This window comes from Phacochoerus africanus, chromosome 4, assembly GCF_016906955.1.
Source record: "Phacochoerus africanus isolate WHEZ1 chromosome 4, ROS_Pafr_v1, whole genome shotgun sequence".
In the NCBI taxonomy this organism is placed as follows: Eukaryota; Metazoa; Chordata; class Mammalia; order Artiodactyla; family Suidae; genus Phacochoerus; species Phacochoerus africanus.
In genome coordinates, this window is record NC_062547.1 from 61985792 (window position 1) to 62006170 (window position 20379).

The 20379-nt window shown below is 48.7% G+C and overlaps 1 protein-coding gene across 3 annotated transcripts in view; it reads right to left on the reverse strand.

Moving 5' to 3' along the window:
• Window positions 1-20379, reverse strand: part of SIN3B (SIN3 transcription regulator family member B) — a 41824-nt gene that overhangs the window by 14118 nt on the left and 7327 nt on the right. For 2 of the 3 annotated variants that reach the window (XM_047776688.1, XM_047776690.1), the window contains 6 exons: window positions 19123-19323; window positions 14646-14789; window positions 6943-7065; window positions 5701-5790; window positions 5142-5260; window positions 375-582 (listed from right to left, as the gene is read on the reverse strand). In XM_047776688.1, the coding sequence (XP_047632644.1) occupies window positions 375-582; window positions 5142-5260; window positions 5701-5790; window positions 6943-7065; window positions 14646-14789; window positions 19123-19323 (885 nt within the window). The remainder of the gene's footprint in view (window positions 1-374; window positions 583-5141; window positions 5261-5700; window positions 5791-6942; window positions 7066-14645; window positions 14790-19122; window positions 19324-20379) is intronic. The other variant, XM_047776689.1, reaches the window with a different exon arrangement.

A 20379-nucleotide genomic window follows, 5' to 3' on the forward strand; every position in this document is an offset into this window, starting at 1 on the left:
AAATGCAGTAAGCCTGCCTACTAACTTTGAAAAAGTACTCAATGGTCAAGCTAAACAGAGACATGCTGCGGGCAGTGAACCCGGACAGACTGGGCTCTTGGCAGAAATAAACTTCAGTCTAAATGATGGAGGAATAAGCCAAACCCTGTGTCGGTGCCATGTGCTCAGTGGCTTGCCAAAACCACCAGCACAGTAAGAAACCATCATCTCTGCCCAGGCATTTTGTTTTGCCACATGCCAGCACCATCCATTATTCACTGTCTGCGGGAATCAACACTCAGTCTTCCACCCAGAACACAGGCGGCAGGTGTTTTCATGGAGCGGGGGAAAGAGCATGCACCACGTAAGCTGACATAAGCCTCCGTGCGTGCTACCTCCTTGCAGATGGCTGTCCTCCCGCTGCACTTGGGCTGCTGGTAGGTTTTGGGGAGTGCCCGGTAGCTGGATCCAATGCGCTTGCAAGAGGCATAGTCGATTTCCCGGCTTATTCCGTCCCCAGATCTGTCACTCATGGGTGGGGCAAAGGACAGCTCTTTCACCCCCAGGAAGGATTTGAACTGTGCAAAGAGTTCTGGAAATTTCCTTCAGAAATAAAGACAAACGGGGGGGAGGGAGAGATAAATTAAAAGCTTGGGATTAGCAGGTACAAACTAGTATATATACAATAGATAAACAACAAGGTCCTACTATATAACACAGAGAACTGTATTCAGTATCTTGTAATAACCTATAACGGAAAAGAATCTGGAGAAGACCATATACATATAACTGAATCACTCTGCTGTACATCAGAAACTAATAGAACATTGTAAATCAAATTTATATCAATTTTAAAAAAAGAAAGACATGGAGTTCCCTTCATGGCTCAGTGGTTAACAAACCCAACTAGGATCCATGAGGATGCGGGTTCGATCCCTGGCCTCGCTCAGGGGATTAAGGATCTGACGTTGCTGTGAGCTGTGGTATAGGTCACAGATGTGGCTGGGATCCCACATTTCTGCGGCTGTGGTGTAGGCTGGCAGCTGCAGCTCTGATTTGACCCCTAGCCTGGGAACCTCCATATGCCATGGGTACAATCCCAAAAGGCAAAAAAAAAAACCCAAAAAAACCAAGAGGTAAGTCAGCATCCTGAGGGCCTTTTGGAAATGATCTAGATTTTAGAATGGCTTTGTGTTGATGTGGACAGGTAAAGATGGTCAGACTCTACCTTGGGGGGGGGGTGGTAAGAGGCAGAATGAGCATTAGACACAAGTAAAGTCGCCACTCAAGTGAATTTACCCCCCACTCCTCTGTCACTCCTCAGGCCCCCACTCACAGGAGGTCCTTGAAACACACCAGATGACACCGACTGGCAAAAGCTGGGGGTCAATGATGTTCTATGACTAGGAGAAGCCGAGGACTTGGCCAGGTGTCAGCAAACTATGATCAACCCGCCTACACCTGTCTGTAAATAGTTTAACTGGTGCATGGTCATGTCCATTCACTTAATATTGCCTGTGACTGCTTGTGCATGACAATGCGAGAAGTTTGGGAACAGTGACCCTTGGCCCTTGACAGGTGAAGTATGCCACCCCTGCTCCATAGCCTTTCTCCCTCAGGAGGGGAAGCCCCCCCGCCCCCACTCCCTGGAAAACCCTCCATGGAGAGATTCTCAGGAGTCTTAATGTCACTGTCATGCATGCCGAAAGGAAGATTTTAATGCAACTGACCCCCAATATCACCTGGATTAATGTTTAAGTAACTATCAAATCCTCCAAAAAGGTGCAGATATTTTGACAGCAGGTGTGGCAGTCCTGCCATGACCAAGCCAGGCAGTCTCCCCTAATTAACTACATGCCCTGCTGCAGTCAGCCTGTAGGGACCCCAAGCCAACCCAGCTCACGAGGAAAACCCACAAGCCACCGAAAATGCAGGGGAGGAAGATATCAACAACATCGGTGTAGAGGATGTCTGAGGTCACAGTGGGATCTGCAGCCCTGCTCCAGCCCCAACTCCAGCCTTGCGGTCACCAGGTGGCCGCTCTCTGAGGCCACAGAGAGAGGAAACTAGGAGGAATCTCCCAGATGCAAAGAGAGGCCTTGTGGGGGTGGGGGAGGGATGAAAACGCTAATCCAGTGGAGGGTCAGGTCAAGATGAGCAAGCAGAAGCTGCTTCCTTTCTCTGCTTCACTGCACACCCCCATGGCCCTCTCCCCAGCTTGAGTTTCTAACTGCTGCAAGGACATCAAAACAGAAGAGCAGATCCTGATCGAGCTCAACACTGGATTCTGAGCTGTGCAGACCCATTTGGATATGAGCTCCCCACCCCCCAAATTCTTTTTAGCTGAGACACTTCGATGCCTCTGTCTTGCTCTGGGCAGTTTTTCAGAGGGTTAACAAATCTTTTTTTTTGGTCTGTTTAGGGCTTCACCCTCTGCATATGGAGGTTCCTAGGCTAGGGGTCGAATCGGAGCTATAGCTGCCAGGCTCCGCCACAGCCACAGCAATGTGGGATCTGAGCCACGCCTGCAACCTACACCACAGCTCACGGCAATGCAGGATCCTTAACCCCCTGAGCGAGGCCAGGGATTGAAGCTGCGTCCTCATGGATACTAGTCAGATTCATTTCTGCTGAGCCATGATGGGAACTGCAGGGTTAACAAATCTTTAGCAGCCCTAGAAAGTGAATCAAAGAGAAAAGGGTACCGTGATACGTGTATACTCTCAGGACCACCAAGGAAGCACCTCCTGATGACACTAACTCGACCTTGGAGTATTCCAACCCAAGATCGTGACCTTAGCACAGATGACAGGGAGCCCCTGGAGACATATGTCCATCATTACAGACTCTGCTGAGAAAACCATGGTACATACAAGTAAGGGAATACTGTGCAGTTGCTGAAAACGACCAGGTGGGGCTAAGAAATGCTGAGTTTTAAAAAAGAGAGAGAAAGACAGAGGAGACTGCAGCCCAGCCTTACAGTGTGATGACATTTATATGAAACTCAAGGTCCAGAGAGCAGAGCACGAGTGAAGGTGGGCTTCCAGGCTGGACCCTCCCCCAGCCCCACCCCCACCCTGAACTCGCCCTTCATGAGAGCCAATCCTGGGGAAAGTGAGAGGCAGCCACGCTGGTCCTCAGTTTCCTCAGCTATAAAATGTACCGAGACACACTGAATGTGTTTAAGCCCATGAGAATATATGATACCAGAAAAAATTGGTTCCCTTTTCAGCTCCTAATTGGTCCTGATGAGATAGGAAAGCAACTCATTACCCTGACACTGTGATAAAGGGAGAAATCAAGCATTACCTTGGGCCCCCAAAAGGTGATAAATACTGTTGAGATGTTCTCTTCTGCAACCCCCGCTGAATGGATTAACAAATGAATAAACCACAGAAAGAACTGCTGCCTCCTGATGGACAGAGGGATGTGGGCAACCACGAAGATGCTGCTGGCAGAAAGCACCCACACTGTGGGGGCACCAACAGAGAAACTGTAGGGAATGAACTCAGAGCAGGGAACCTTGGGATGAAGAAGGACCTATAAGACATATTGAAAACAAAACCCAGACACCAGGTGAGACTGGACTATGTGTCTGGAGATGTCTGCCTGTTGCATAATTAGCACAGGGAGCTAGGTGATCACTCCTAAGCCCAAGGAGGGAGCTTTACTGCGGTGGTGTGGGGGCGTGCTCCTTGAGCTGACAAAGGTCCATTTGTGACCTGGTGCTAGGCACAGGGGGGTTTGCCTGACAATGATTTGCCAAACCATTCTTCTCTTAATGTGGTTTCCTGAATCTGTGTTTTATCTTACAACAAAAAAAAAAGTTGTAAAAAGCTTTTTTTTTTTTTATCTTTTTGCCTTTTCTAGGGCCGCACTCATGGCATATGGATGTTCCCAGGCTAGGGGTCTAATTGGAGCTGTAGCCGCTGGCCTACGCCACAGCCACAGCAACTTGGGGATCTGAGCCATGTCTTCGACCTATACCACAGCCCAAGGCAACGCCGGACCTTTAACCCACTGATCGAGGCCAGGGACCGAACCCTCAACCTCATGGTTCCTAGTCAGATTCGTTAACCACTGAGCCACAACGGGAACTCCGTAAAAAGCTTTTTTTAATTAATAGAAAGGGACTCAGATAGCACCTCCCACTGGGTTTGTCTTGAGGGGCTAAACAGGATGTTATGCACAGTTGTGTATAATTCAAGCAAACATGTCTGAGGGGCAGTTGTAAGGATTTTACATGCAGAGCCCACTTGGTACTTTCTGAAATCCTGCGTAGGTATGTTTATGATCCCCATTTGACAGCACGAAAACCGAGCTCAGACTGGCTATGAAGCTCACTGGGTATGACAGGGCAGATGAGCAGGAAGCACACTGGGAGCAGGCAGACTCCTTTTTCCAAAGCACAGGTGCAGGAACTGCACATGCTCAGTCACTTCCGAGAACAGCTCCATCCTCCAGAGGCAGCCAGGCCCTGGGGGCGGGGGGAGGCCCACCCAGGGTGGGAGGATGTGCTGCAAGCAGGTTGCTGACCTGCTAATAGGGTTTCTCTCTGGGCAGCCTGGATGCTGAGGAGTCCTTTCATTCTTCCTGGCATTTTTGATTGTTAGAATTTTAAAAAGCAAAATGAATCTCTAGGAAATTATGCTGGATGAAAAGCTGGTCCCGAAAGGCTGTGATTCCACTTACATACTACTTTTGCTATGTAAGTTTTAGGGATAGAGCACAGGTTAGGGGTCGTCATGGGTTTGGGGCGCAGGAGGGATGTGGGTGTGGGTATCAAAGGCCAACACAAGGATTCTCATGGTTCTGAAGCAGCTCAGTTATCTTGCCTGTGGTGGCGGACACATGAACCTTCACTGGTGACAGAGCTGTACAAACACACACGTACAAGTAAAATGGGTGTGTTGTGTGAATGTCATGGTCCCGGCTGTGACCCTGACTACAGATTTAACCATGGGGCGAACACTCCCCAGGACCTCTCTGTGTTCTTTCTTACAACTCCAGGTAAATCTATAATATCTCTGTAACAATTTCAAACTTAAGGACAGAATGGAAGAAAACACATATACCGGTTTCCAAAAACAACAGCCAAAAAAGAAGGGTGAATGTTTACAGAAACAAAACCCAAGTGGGGAGCCTGAGGAAGTGTTGCTCACCCTAGAAACGGGCTGACCAGCTGGAGGAGCTCAGAGCCAGACACGAGCTCCTGGTTGAAGAGCGCGATGCAGCGGAGGAAGTTCTCGTAGACCTCCTGGCTCTTCAGCACCCTGCGCACCTGCGGGGAAAGCGCGTCAGGGGGCCCTGCCAGGCGCAAGCCCGGCTCCCGAGCCTGCATCATCAGGTGCACACAGTCACCAACACAGGTGTGCTCTGAAGGGATTGGCCGCAGTCTGCGAGGGACTGCTCTCTATGCAGTGAGTGACCTCGGCTCATCAGCAAGGGCCCGGGGCCATCTTGCTGGCTCTGCCCACAGAGTCTGGGCAGGGGCCCCAGGACCATCCCTGCTTTAGAGAAACCACACAGCTCCTGTGTGGCAGAAACGTGCCCCCAGACTTGGAGTGGGCTCTAAACTTTCCCACCTGTTTTGCTACTTCCTGTCCGCTGCCCGTCAATGCCCTCCTGCCACCTGCTCCCTAGCTCACCTACTCAGATCTGAGCTGGGCAAGGCCAGCCTGGATGGGGGCAGGCCCAGAGGTCTTCAGCCCTGTGGCTCACCTTGTCAAAGAAGGAGAACTCCTGCAGAGTCCCGTACTTCCCCACGGTGGCGATGGACAGGTCTTTGGTACCGCGGAGTTTCATTTTCTTCTGTGGAGAGAAATTCCATGTCATGACGCTCTGTGCATCCCGTGGGCGGCCCCCAGGGTCCAGCTTTGTTAGTGTTAACAAAACATTGCCCAAACTGAACTCTTCTGATGGGAACCGTCATTGGGTGCTGGGTAAGGTCTAACCAAGACCCCTGTTAATGAACTTCTTAGGACCACCTCAGCTTCCATTACCTGGTGAAAAGTGAAGGTCACACAACCAGCCTGCCTACAATCTGGGATCAAAATCCTAGCAGTTTTTGATAACTTTTGATAACAGGGCAGGAACATCACAGAGAAAGAAGAGTAAGGGACACATGCCCATAGATAAAATATTAGAAAGCTCTTCCCCTGACTGTTTTGTCCTATGGACTGTGATGGTGATGGGAAGGAGCCGGTGCTGGGAGGATCCTGGAGAAGCCCAGGTTTTAAACCTGTGTGATTTTTGTCTCTAGGCTGGACTTGGACCTGAACTGGGCTACACTCCTGAGGTATGTAGGACACTACAAAACCATCTCCCAAATGCTTGGAGAATGAGGGGGATGTGTCAGAAGGACATGAGAGTCAGCCCAGAGGGGCCTCACTGGCCAGATATGAGATAGTTTAGGCATCAAGATAAACAATGATAGTCATGAAGTAAAACCCCAGGGTCTATCATGATATATATAATTAAATAAATGGAGATGAAGAAAAATCTCTTCCTTACAGTACAAAGCCAACTACTAAATGCACAAGGAATGATGGAATTAGAAAAAAATCACCATTACAGGTGATGAGCACAATAGGACCTCAGCACCTCTCACGCTTTAGTGGAGCATGTTGTGCAGTGACCAACCTGCACAACTGTACATGGTGGCCATGCTGATGAAAAAGTAGTGATGGTGAAAAGGAGCAGACTGAGCAGTATGTCCCTTTCTGCGGGAGGAGGTAATGTTCCTTTTCACACAATCTCATGGGCCAGGGGGAATAGGTGAACGGCCCACCTTAGAGATGAGCTGATTTCCCAAGGTTCCACAGCCAGTGAATTTCAAGCCAGACTAGAACCTAGACTCAGCCTCCTGCCCCAAGCCTGCCTTTGCATGTTGCTTCCCAAGTCATCCACAGAGAAGCTGGGCGTCCACACAAGCACACATCTACGTGTGCAGCTGACAGTTACCTTGGCTGGAGCCGACACAGGACGGAGGAGTGAGGGCCGAGAGCGCTTTTTGCTGTGTTCCAAATTCTTCTCATGCTCACTCTTTTGGACACTGCTCATTTCACATGGTCCATTTCCTGTGAACTAAGGACACAAATACAGGAGGTGTTAGCCTGGAGATATAGCTGGACCCATCAGTGCTGGTTCTCAATGTATCTGAGTACATAGAATCACCTTCGGTTCAGCCCACAGCCCCAGTGAGCACTGCTCACCACGGGCCAGGGGCTTGGTCCAAAAACGAGGCGGCCCTGGCTCTCAGGATGCTCACATTTACTGGAGGAAAGACCTGTGTACCCAGATCATCACAGTGCAACACTATGAAGTTGGCAGAAGGCTCATGGAAGGTCTGGATGGGCTCCTGATAGGTGAGGGAAGTTCAGGGGGAGACACTATAGTTGGGCCTCTGTGTGTGGGGCTCACCCAGCAGACCACCAACAGGGTGTCTCGCTGTGTGTTCAAGTGCACCTCAGAAAGGAAAGGCACTTCAGGCAAGAGAACTGGCACCTGCAAAGCCCTGGCAGCAAGAGGAAGCAGCTAATGGCCACCAGGTCACTTGGAGGGCCTTGCGGCCAAGTTTGTACTCTTTTCTAAGACTGAGAATATGCATCTTGGGGTCAATGTCATCACTTGGTGGGGGGCTCATCACTGGTCTTCCCAGGCTCTACCCCAGGTACTGACTGACAGGTCAGAGTGTTGGCCTTATTTCTGAAGAATGGTTCTGGAAGGATCTATTAGCATTTGTATCTGTATGAAAGCCAGAGCAGGCAGGGGAAAGTGGACAGACTGTAGCTTTTCTGCAGGTTGAGCTTTTCTGGAGGCACACTGCAATCACCCCCCCACCATGCTGCCTGTCCTCGTGCCACCATGGGGCCTGTATGCAGAGACACTGTGTGAAGGGTGTGCCCAAAGCTTGGGCTCTGTGAACAAGAGCTGTGGTGCATCCAAACAAAACAGAAACAACCATCAGGTATGAGACAGCTCTGTGTCTCTGTGTCCCTTATGCTGCTGCTAGGGAAAGGCGTACCTGATATGCTGTAATATCAAACAGAAAAAAAAAACCCACCACCAACAAAAAACCCTAGAGGCAGAACAAACAGGATGCCATTTTTTTTTTAAAGGATACATATTTGTTTGCATATTCAGAGGAAATTTATGGAAAGTTACCTAAGACACCTGCAAGTGCTTAACTGTGGAGAATGACTAGGAAACAGACAAGGAAGGAGAGAAGTTCACACTTGATACTCTAATGCTTGATTTTTTTCATGAGCATGTATTATTTTTGTAATTATAATAATACAGATTTGTTGTTTAACTACAGGCAAAACCTGTCCCTTAAGAGGTTAAACTTCTTTGGAGAGTTAGTTATCTGAGGACTCAAAGCTACTCTAACATAAAGTAGAAAAATTCTCAACTGGTATTTGTCACAGACACCAGAAAAGGTGCAAACACCAATTCCCAAAGAAGGGGAACAGGTGACAATATGATGTGCCAAGTAGGACTTGGAGTTGAGGGGGGTAAGGAGCAAACCCACTGCTCACCTGGCCAAGCTCACCCAGCTGGAAGGCAAGCTCAGTATCGCCGATCTCCCCCGCAGCATATAGAAGTTTCTGTGCCAGGGATTGAACCCGAGTCACAGCAGCAACCTGAGCGGGTTAAGACCAACTAGTATCCATGAGGATGTGAGTTCGATCCCTGGCCTCGCTCAGTGAGTTAAGGATCCAGCATTGCTATAGCTGTGGTGTAGGCCAGCAGCTACAGCTCTGACTTGGCCTCTAGCCTTGGAACTTCCATATGCCACAGGTGTGGCCCTCAAGAGGAAAAAAAAATGTCCCAATGTGCAAATGCCTGAGGTAGAAGGCCCCTAAAGACACATTGGGTAGGGGCTGGCATATTCTCCATGCTTGGCTTATGTTTATAAATAAAGTTTTATTGGCACACAGCCACGCCCATTCATTGACATTCAGCCTGTGCTGCTTTCCTGCTACCATGGCAGAGCTGAATCTTTGCATGGAGGCTGTCTGATCTACAAAGCCTAGGACACTTACTATCTGGCCCTTTCTAGGAAAACTTTGCTGACTCCTGATCTAGGTCACACAGATGAGTTTAATTAGGAAAATATCAAATTTCATCTTTGGTTTCCTTTTTTTCACAATTTTAATAGAAATCCGAAAGCTAATATAAAGATACTTTATATGATGAATTATGTATGTGTGTTTTATTTTATTTTACTTTTTGTCTTTTGTCCTTTTTAGGGCCGCACCCACATATGGAGGTTCCTGTGCCAGGGGTCTAATCGGAGCTGTAGCTGCCGGCCTACGCCAGAGCCACAGCAATACCAGATCCGAGCCACGTCTTCGACCTACACCACAGCTCATGGCAACGCGGGATCCTTAACCCACTGAGTGAGGCTGGGGATCGAACCTGCAACCTCATGGTTCCTAGTCGGATTCATTTCCACTGAGCCACGACAGGAACTCCTGTGGATTTTAATAATTTTTAAAAGTTGATTCAATATTTTAAAATGGGTAAGAGCTCTAATCATCTAAAGTACACTTAAAAATATTGCTGAACTGATAACAAATGCCATTTAAAGTAACTGTGTGGAGTTTCCTGGTGGCGTAGCAGGTCAAGGATCCAGCATTGTCATTGCAGTGGCTTGAGTCGCTGCTGTGGTGCACGTTAGTTCCCAGGCCTGGGAACTTCCGCTTGTTGCAGATGCAGCCAAAAATGAAGAAAAAAGAAAGAGAAAAAGAAACTGTGGGCAGGTGCTTCTGTGAGGGAAATGCTCCTATTTCCCAGGCAGGCTTTCTGTGTCCAATTGGTAAATGCTATATTGTGTCCACCAGGGGGCACTGTAACCACAGCCCTCAGAGGATGGGAGACTGCTCACCTCCAAACCTGACTCACCAGGATAACACATGAACTAATGCAAGCAGTGGAGACTGACATGTTTTTATCAGTTACCAAGTGTCTGCTGTGCACTGTCCCCATAACTCTAGTAAATTAGGCACCCCATCCACCTCCAAAGTGGTTCCCATGTCTGTGGAGGTTCATGGCTCAGCAAAGGCAGGGCCCTGCTTGCAGCCCTGGACTCACCAGGGCCAGACACTTGGCTAAGGAAGCTTCCAAACAGCTTAGGGGGACAGGTCCTCATCACTGCCTCCTAGATGAGAGAGCTGAGGTTTGGGGAAGCAACCTGCCAGGCTCTTGCAGCAAGGAGGGGACAAAGTGAGATGTGAACCAGGTGTGCAATCACAAGCCCCAGCTCCAGGTGCTGCACCCACCACCTCCTGTCAACGCTGGGGCCACTGTCTCAAGTGGGCAGGGTGTGTCCTCCAGGGAAGTGAAAACTGTCTGGGGACTCAGCCAGGCCTTTTCTCCCTGAGGACATGAGGGTGGGCTGCTCCTGGACCACACAATGCTGACAGCGATGACTCTGGGAAGGCCACCTGGGGATGCCACTGTGCACACATCCCTGCATGGATAGGGTTGGGGGAAGAGCTGCCAATGCCAAAGTGAGAACTAAGATTAGGACTCAGATCCATGAGGATGAGAGCTGAAGCCTATCCACAAGGGGGCAACGCAGGGCTTTAAAGCAGGTGACAGCATGCAGCTTGAGCTCCCAGGGACATAGAGGCCCAAAAACCTTGGGTTGTGGCAAGACAAGAAGGGTATGAAGTGAGAGGGAGGTGGTGAGACCCTTCTGCTCCTTGGCAATGTGGCTCCTGGAGCCAATGAGGGGTTTTTGATGAGCAGGAGCATATACAGAGAAGGAAAGTGAGAATGATGCTAGGACAGCAAAAGATTTTATTTGGGAATAGGGAGGAAAAAAAAACCAAGTAGGGATTCTGAAATTCAGAGAGAGATGCGGGGCAGATAGTGGACTCAGAGAGAAAGCCAGACTCAAGGGTGGGACCGTGAGAGGCCCAGTGTAGGGCTTTGTTCAATTCCCCAAGGGCCTCCAGGAGGCCAGGTGGCAGCCTGGTCCTAGAGATGCAGAAGGAGGCCTTGGGAGGAAGGTATGAAACTGACTAGCTTGGATCCTAAACCTGCTTTCCCAACACAACTGCAGCTGCTCTTTCTTGGAGCACTGAGCACAAGTCGGGCCCCATGAGAAGCATTTAAAGGACAGTAGCTCAATGCCCACCTCACCAGGATGCTGGTCAGTCCTCTGTGAGAGAGAAGGACACAAGACCCGGGAGGTGACGTAGTTGGCTCAAGCCTGCCTGTAGCGCCAGGTGCCCAAGGGGGCCCAGACTGTGTGTTCTCAGGGCTCTGCCCAGCCCCTAGGATGCTCAAGGCTCTAGGAGGGCAGGGAGGGCTGGTTAACACTCTGGACTAGATGTCAGTCCCATGGATAGGCTCAGAGCTTCTCTGATTCTGAGTTAGGTGTTTCTATTTTTTTTCCCCCCTGCTTTTGTCTTTTTAGGGCCGCACCCATGGCATATGAAGATTCCCAGCCTAGGGGTTGAATTGGAGCTGTAGTTGCCGGCCCATGTCACAGCTACAGCAACACCAGATCCAAGCTGTGTCTGAGACCTACACCACAGCTCACAGCAATGCAGGATCCTTAAGCCACTGAGCAAGGCCAGGGATCGAACCTGCATCCTCATGGATACTGGTTGGGTTTGTTACTGCTGAGCCACGACAGGAACCTCCTGAGTCAGGTGTTTCTGAGTGGAATCCCCACTTAGGGATGGTGTGGTGTCCTGGAGGCTATAACCCACATACCAGAAGTCTGCCTGATTGACCCAGAGTCTTGAATGGCATCCAAACTTAGACTCCTGTCACCTCCCGAGCCCCTTCCTTCAAGACCTGTTGCCCTCCCAAGCCCTGCACCCCCACTGAATCTTCATACAGAAGCAGGACCCAGGAGAGGTAGTGGTGATGCACGAGGAGGTGGGGGGACCTCTTGCGTGCTCACATCCCAAGCTGTCATCAAAAGCAAGAGGAAGAACAAAAGGAGGAAACACACTATGCAACAACCTAGGAATAGAAGGGGCTCCCTCAACCCCAGGGTGCTTATGAAAACCCCACAGCTCATATCACACTCTATGGTGGAAACCAGAAAGCTTTTCCTCTAAGATCAGGAATAAGACGAGGAGATGCCTGCTCCCACCACTCTGATTCAACAGAATACTGGAAGTTCTAGCCGAGCAATGAGGCCAAAAAAAGAATTAAAAGGCATCCAAATTGGAAAGGAAGAAAGAAAACTATTTCTGTTAGCAAATCGTAAGGAATCCATAAAAACTATTAAAGCTAATAAATGGATTCAGTAAAGTACAGGATACAAAATCAATACAAGAAAGCAGTGGTGTTTCTATATATGAGCAATGAATAATCCAAAAATGAATTTAAGAAGAAAACCCCATTTACAACAATAAGAAGAATAAAATATTTGGGAATAAATTTAACTGGGTGTGTGTGTGTGTGTGTGCGTGTGTGTGCGTGTGTGTGTGTGTAAGACTTACACATTGAAAACTGTAAAACTGCTGAAAGAAAAGATTTAAATAAATAGGAAAATGCTGTATTCATGGAATAGAAGACTTAATCTTGTTAGGATGGCAATACTCTCCAAAACAGTTGAAAAATGCAATGCCACTTTCAAAATCACAATGGCCTTTTTTGCTGAAGTGGAAAAGCCAATCTTTAGATTCATATGGAATTGCAAGGGGCCCTGTCTAGCCGAAAGAATCTTGAAAAAGGCACAAAGTTGGGGGACTCCCACTTCTTGATTTCAAACTTACTCTGAAGCTACAGTATTCAGGACAGTGTGGTGCTGGCCAAAAGAGAGACATGGAGATCAATGGATTAGAACTGAGAGTCTAGAAATAAACCTACACTATTACAGTCAATTAATTTTTGACAAGGGTGCCAAGACCATGCAATTGGAAGAGAACAGTTTCTTCAACAAACTGGGTTGCCACATAAAAGAGAATGAAGCTGGACCCCATCCCACACCACATACAAACATTAACTCAAAGTGGATCATCAACCTAAACATAAGAGCCAGAACTATACAACTATTAGAAGAAAATTTAAAGGTAAATTTTCATGACCTCAGATCTGGCAATGGATTCTTAGATCTGACACTAAAAGCATGAGCAATGAAAGAGAAAAGAAGTAATTGGACTTGACCAAAATTATAAACTTACGTGTATCAAAGGACACTAACAGGAAAGTGAAAAGACAATCTACAGAATAGAAGAAAATATTTGATAAGGGACTAATGTCCAGAATATATAAGGAACTGTTACAACTCAATAACAAAGAGACAAACTAAAAAATGTGCAAAGTACTTGAATAGACAGTTTTCCAAATAAGATAAACAGATGGCCAATAAGCACATGAAATGCTCAGTATCATTAGTCAGTAGGGAAATGCAAATCAAAACCACACTGAGATACCACTTTATGCCAACTAAAAGGCTATAAATTTTTTTAAAGAGGAAAATTCCAAGCGTTGATGATGATGTGGAAAATGAAACCCTAGTATATTGCTAGTAAGAACGTAAAATGATGCTGCCATTGTGGCAGAGTTTGGCAGTTCCTCAAAAAGTTAAACATAGAGTCACCATATGACTCATTGCTATTTCACTCCTCGGTATAGACCCCAAAAAACTGAAAACGGACTCAAACAAATCCTTGAACACACATATTCACAGCAGCACTAGTCACAATTACCAAAAGGTGGCAACAACCCAAGTGTCCATCAATGGATGAATGGATGAACAAAATGTGGTCCACCCACACAATGGAATTATTATTCAACCATAGCAGTGATGAAGTTCTGACATATGCTACATCATGGATGAAACTTAGAATCATTATGCCGAGTGAAAGAAGCCAGACACCAAAGGCCACATGTTGTATGATTCTGTCTATATGAAATGTCCAGGACAGCTAAGTCCATAGAGGCAGAAAACAGACTGGTGGTTGCCATAGTCTAGGGAGAGAAGGGATGGGGAATAACTGCTAATGGGGACAGGGTTCCCTTTTGGGGTGTTGTGAATGTTCTGCAACTAGACAGAGGTAATGGTTGCACAACATTTCAAATATGCTAAATGCTACTGAACTGTACATTTTTAAATGGTGAATTTTATGTTACATGAATTTTACTTTATTTTTTTTAAAAGTCTTAAGTTAACAGAAAAAAAAAGAAAAAATGGAAAGGGAAGCCCAGCAGGCTTTGGGGCATAGTAAAGAGAGAAAGGCCGACAGTGCGGTCTGTGCCCCTAACCTCCCAATCCCAGGCCCCTCCTCTGCTATCAGCTCTCTGCCTGCCCCCCAGTCAGTCACTGCCAAGTCTCAGCCCACCTCTAGTCAGTCCTCTCGGAGGTGGCAGTGGTGAGTCTGACCCTTCCTGCACCTTCCCACAGGGCCCCAGTTACAGGCAGGTCTCCATGGGAGGATGCCCTCTGCCTTCCCCACCAGCCTGACCACCTCTGTGTGTCCAGAGCAGCTCTTGTGAGGAACTGCTCCAATCAGAATGGATGTGAGCCTGCTCTGGGGGCCGTGAGTGTCTGTGCTGGGTCTGGCTTCTGGGGAAGCCCAGTGTGCTGGGGAAGTGGACAAACCTGACCTGGCCCTGGGGGCTGCACTGAGGAGTGGGGTTCTGGCTGAGGAGAATGTGACCATGGACTGGGGCAGGGGCTCTGTACTCACCAGAGACCGCTTGGCTTCGGGCAGGAACTGTCCAAACTCGGAGAGCAGGTCCTCCTGACCCCGGAAGAGGTTGGCCACCTCAGTGAACACCTCTTCTTCAGACATGCCTCGGAATGGACGGCCCTTCGTGCTCAGCTGCTCCTTCTGCCGATTTTCAGGAAAGGGAAAAGGGGTCATTAGCCAAGGAACCAGGAGGCACTCCTTGCTGTGACACTCAGACATCCCACTGTGGAGGAGACAGAGTGACAACTCACAAAAGAGAATCAGCGGGCAGAGCCCATGACTCCTGCCACCAGGAGAGAGGGGCCCACTGATGCCCTGCAGACCCCCGCCAACTCCCCCACCTTGCTCTGGAGAACAGCTCTGTGTGCTTGTGTCTTGACCCTGCTGTATAGCACAGCCTGAGCCCGGCCATGGATGAGGCTGTGCTGGGAGTGTGGAGGGACACGGTGGGGGAAGAACCAGCCACAGCCCTCACACACCCTAGAGCAGAGGCTGGGGAAGTGCAAAGTCAGGGCTGAACCCCGCGGTCCTCGCCAGGTCTGGGGGGCTCGTGCTGCTGCCAGCAGAGTGAGGAGCCAGTGCTGGGCCTAGGAGGGGAAGAGGGTGAAGAAGGAAGGGAAGGGATTTACAGGCCAAGGGACCTGTTTGCCCTGAGTCACTAAGACTCTAGAAGGAAGCTGGCCTGACATGGAGCTTAAAGCAGCAAGATAAGGACCAGAGAGGACCCGGGCCAGGAGGGCAGGAAGCGGTGGGCAGAACTCAACTCGGATGTCAGAAACCAGTCCCTGTCAGCTTTACACCTGAGGTGACAGAGGAAGAGGCGCTGGTGTCGGGCCCCCAAGAGCACACGGCAGGGCTTTGGCAGCCCCTTCTGCAGCTGCACAAGGGAAGAGAAAAGGAACAGGGAGCCCTTGGCGTGCCTCCCCTCCTGGCCCTCTGCACCCCGACAAAAGCTAGTTTTTGATTCTAGCACGGAGAGTACCTCTTTAGGAGGGAGAAAAAACTGCCTCCACTTTCCCCCACCCAAAGTTACTGGGATATTTGAAAGCCAAAAAATATCAGGCAAAGACCACTCAGTTTAGAGAATAAATACGAATCATCTCTGCACAGATGAAACAGTAATCAGACTGAGTCATGTTTGAAGAGACACAATTTAAAGCAGTGTCACAGCATTTGTACTCATCAGACTAACAAAGAGGAAAAGGACTGGCGATGAGGGTGTGGGGACGGGGTGCTCTCATTCTAAAGCGGAAAGGAAGACTGGAGCCACCAGCGCTCCAGAGAAGCGTGGTGCCAGGTGTGATCAGGTGGACGCCCACCCTCTGACCCGGGTGCACACCTCCTGGAATTTCCCCACAGAGACAATTCTGCTCCAATGTCAGTTTAACACAAACCTGTTTGAGATACATACTAGGGAAGGATTTGAGTGGGACACAGATTTTGTTTTTGCTTAAGCAGGACTTTGTCCAAGAACAACATGAGGGGAACGTGGAAAAGTACACCAGGCTGAGCCAGCCACGCGGGAATACACGACTCACCCTTATATGTGCGAGCGCATGCACACGCGCACACACACACACCCTCTCATCTAAGTACCCCCTCAGCTGTGAGGAGCCACCCCGACCACCCCATCTGGGGGACAACATCCTACCCCATTTTTAGGAAACCTCCTCACGGTGACTCACAGCCTGCAACCTTCCCACACCCATGTCCACAGGTGAAGCTCAGGTCTCTTGCAAGGTCAAGTGCTGAATGTGCTGCAACATCCATATCATGCTTAGTCATTTAATGTGTGTACAATGGTGCTACTGGTTTCTAGTAGGTGCCTAACTTTTTTGAACATGTCACTGACATAGTTTTTGAGTGTCTGCCTTGATCCCGTTTTCCTGTAAGCCCTGTGGTTGGTGCATGTTTGCAGAGCATAGTCATCTGTGGGGACGTGAGGGCAGAACTGGCTGTGTTCATCCAGGCACACGACAGACGTACGAAGTTGTATAAGGGCAACAGCAGCGCATGGCTGACTGGAGACAAGTGCTGTGCTTGATTCAGTGACCTCAGTTAACCGTGTTCAACCGGGGTCTGCACCACCAGCATTACAACCATTTTCTGAACTAGAATCCTGAGGCTCAGGGAGGTGAGGGAAGGTGCTCAGAGGGGGTGGTGGGCAGACCTAAGGTCTGAACTGAGGCCCAATAGAGATAAACAAACAAAGAAACAAAAAACAAGTAACATGTGACCCTAGAGCTGTTGTTTTGGCATCACTCTGTGTTTTAAAAATCTGAGCCAAAGTTCTATTTATTTATTTATTTTTATTTTTGTCTTTTTGCTATTTCTTGGGCCGCTCCCGCGGCATATGGAGGTTCCCAGGCTAGGGGTCGAATCGGAGCTATAGCCACCAGCCTACGCCAGAGCCACAGCAACGCTGGATTCGAGCCGCGTCTGCAACCTACACCACAGCTCACGGCAACGCCGGATCGTTAACCCACTGAGCAAGGGCAGGGACCAAACCCGCAACCTCATGGTTCCTAGTCGGATTCATTAACCACTGTGCCACGACAGGAACTCTGCCAAAGTTCTAAAATTAGGATAACTCACAGAGAAATTCACACTTCCAGCTCCTCTTGAAGAAGTCACCAGGCAGCCTGCTGAAAAGGCAGATGCCAGGCAGGACCTGGGAGGCAACTCTGAGGGGAGGCCCCAGCAGCTGCGCTTCCAACCAACTCCCTGTGGCTCTGGCTGGAGAACCCTGAGCCGTACCTTCTCCCTCATGATTTCTGCAAATCAACCTGTGGCTCTTCACTATGACCTTGGAGAAGTCACTCTAACTTCTCTGCACCCCGCCCCCAATTTCCATCAAGAGAACAGATATCTCCCAACCTTTCCTCTAAGGATTCTTCCGGCCTGAAATGTGAGGACTCCATGGAATCTGCGAAGGACCCATAAACCCACTTCATCACAACCATTAACCTCGACACAGACTGATGTTCACAGCTGCCACCTGCAGCCACTCATCTGGGAGAAGCAATATATTCTTCACGCTGCACAAGGACCGTGCAGACGCTGGACGTGAGGCTGACGGGCCTGCACACATTACCGGCACCACTGCTGGCAAATGTTTAGAGCATCAGAACAGCTCCACTGGGTTTACAGGGAGCAAATACTATCAATCTGATACCAAACACTGATGCTAAAAAGAATCCCACTTCTTTATTTCTCTTATCAAGGTTGTACAGAGGATTTCATTTTAAAAAGTGGGTTCTGTGGCTCAGCAAAATTAAAGGCATCAGAAACTCCATGCCTGGGTAAGAATGACGGCCCAACTCCTTGCATGACACCCATGTCCCCTGCCACCAGCCCGCCTGCACTTCCTGTCAAGTTCCCTGAAGCCAGCTGCCTGCTCTGGCCCCTGGGCCTCTGCACAGGCCATTCCCAGCACCAAGAGAGAGTCTATCCTGTTGGTTCTCACAGATTTGTCAAGGTTCAACCTGATTATCCTCTCCCTGACCCCCTCTCCCCCATGGGGTCGGCAGCTCTTAACCTTGACACACTTCTCCCAACACATCCTTTCTTTTCCACTCCAGTCATGTCTCAGTTTCTTCCACCTCTAAACTGACCTTCTAAGCAACAGCAACCATTCACTTCTGTCGACCCAGTACCTGGCACAAAGCCCAGCTGGAATCAGCATAAATAAAGGGTAGCTCTACTGTCTATAAACAGTAACTAAGTCATCTTATAAAAACCGTCTTCTTGGGTTCTTCTTTCTTCGTCCTCTAATGTGTGTTTCCCAGTGAGGGTGCAGAGGTGTCTCAAGGAGCAAACTGAAATCAAAATTAAACAGAACTCCAGCAGGTATGTGTACACCCATGTCCACAGTGACATTACTCACAACTGCCAGAATGTGGAAGCAACCCACATGTCCACTGATGGATGGATAAACAGAATGAGACACAGCCATAAAATGGAATATTATTCTGCCTTAAAAATGACGTTTTTCAAACATGCTACAACATGGATGGGGGCATTATGCTGAGTGAAATAAGCCAGTCACAAAAGACAAATACTGTATGATTCTATTCATATGAGGTCCCTAGAGTAGTCAGATTCATAGAGAAAGCTAGAGGGTGGGTGCCAGGGGCTGGGGGAGTGAGGAATGAGGGGTGTTTAATGGGGATAGACTCCAGTTTGGGAAGATGAGAAAGGTCTGGAAACGGATGATGGTGATGATTACAAAACAGTGTGAATGTACTAAATGCCGTAAATTGTACATTTAAAAATGGTTGTTTTATATTTACATACATTTTGCCATAGAAAAGAATGCAAAAAAAAAAGAAGAAACGAAAAACCTAAAAACCCAGCTTAACAGAATTTTATAGGATTTCATGAATTCGCTAAAAAAATCTGAATGTTTCTGATGCACCTGATACTGCATGATGCCACAAACACCCGCAAGGAAGTGTGACCTAAGGCTTCGTACCTGGTAAGTGTGCAGTATCTCCAGGAATGACCTGTAGATTTCTGGGTGGTCTAGAAAGCGGGTCTTGATCTTGTTCACGTAGCTGATGGCATTGTTGAATTCCACGGAATCTGACTCCAAGGGCACCTGGGGTTTGTCCTCCTTGTATGGCATCTGCTGCTTGAAGTTCTCTGTGCAGTCGCTGTGGTTGTGCGAATTCTCCTGACAACGACAGGACAGCGAGTTACTGCCGGGCTCGACACCGGGAACAGATTGTGAGGAACGCCAGACTGAGCCACTGTGAGCGAGAACAGGCAAGACTCAGCAAAGAGCCAAGTTTTTTACTTCGATGCAGGAAAAGCTTCCTTCCAGGGGCCTGAAGGAAGGCAAGCAGAGAGAGGGCACCCAGAACAGAGACAGCCCCTCCTTGGCATTCTTAGTGCCCGCATGTTCCTGGGAGTCTCATGAACTCACCCCTGCTCTACCTTTCCCATAGATTCAAAGAACATGAAAACGTGACATACACTCCACACTTGGAAAAATTAGCATTCAGGAGAAATTTATAAAAAGTGGACTATTTAATCCTTTTTGGAGCAGAGTTTTGGACCATTTACAGCAGAATCTTCCCAAACCTTTGGTCAGCCCATTTCAACAAGACTATTTTCAGGTGTGAAAGCACCTGCTGTCCACAGGTATGAACCTGGGACCCTGTAGGTGAAGGGAGGACCACTGAACAGGTTGCCCAGGGCTGCGGGACTTTTGGTGCTAAGCCCGGGGCAAGTCACGTGAGAGAAAAGAGCTGGGCTCTGAGTCATCCATGCCCTCCATTTATGTGCTCTTCTGTCAATACAGATAAAAATAGAAAAGAGATGCACATCTCACTCCTGGGAAGCTGGAATCCTAATTCACAGTGGGACAGGGCCGCCCCTCAAGGGAGGTGATGTTTATGCTTCCAAACTGGAATTTTATGCGGGGTCCTGAGGATGGCCTCCCTCTGCCATTGACCACGTCTGGGCTGTCAAGAGCGACCCCTGGCATCCTGCAGGTCCCCATCTGGGTCTCAGGACGGTCAGGATCCCTCTGGTTCAGCTTTAGGTCTTTGCTTACACAACACCCTCTCAGCGAATCTTCCCGAACCATCTGGCACCAATGTAAAACCACCCTGCATCCCAGCACACTGAGCCCTTTCTTGCTCTATTTTTCTCCACGGCATGTATCACCTTCCTATAGGTAACTCTTTTATTTATTTCATTGTCTGTCCATCCCTGATCCGATGGC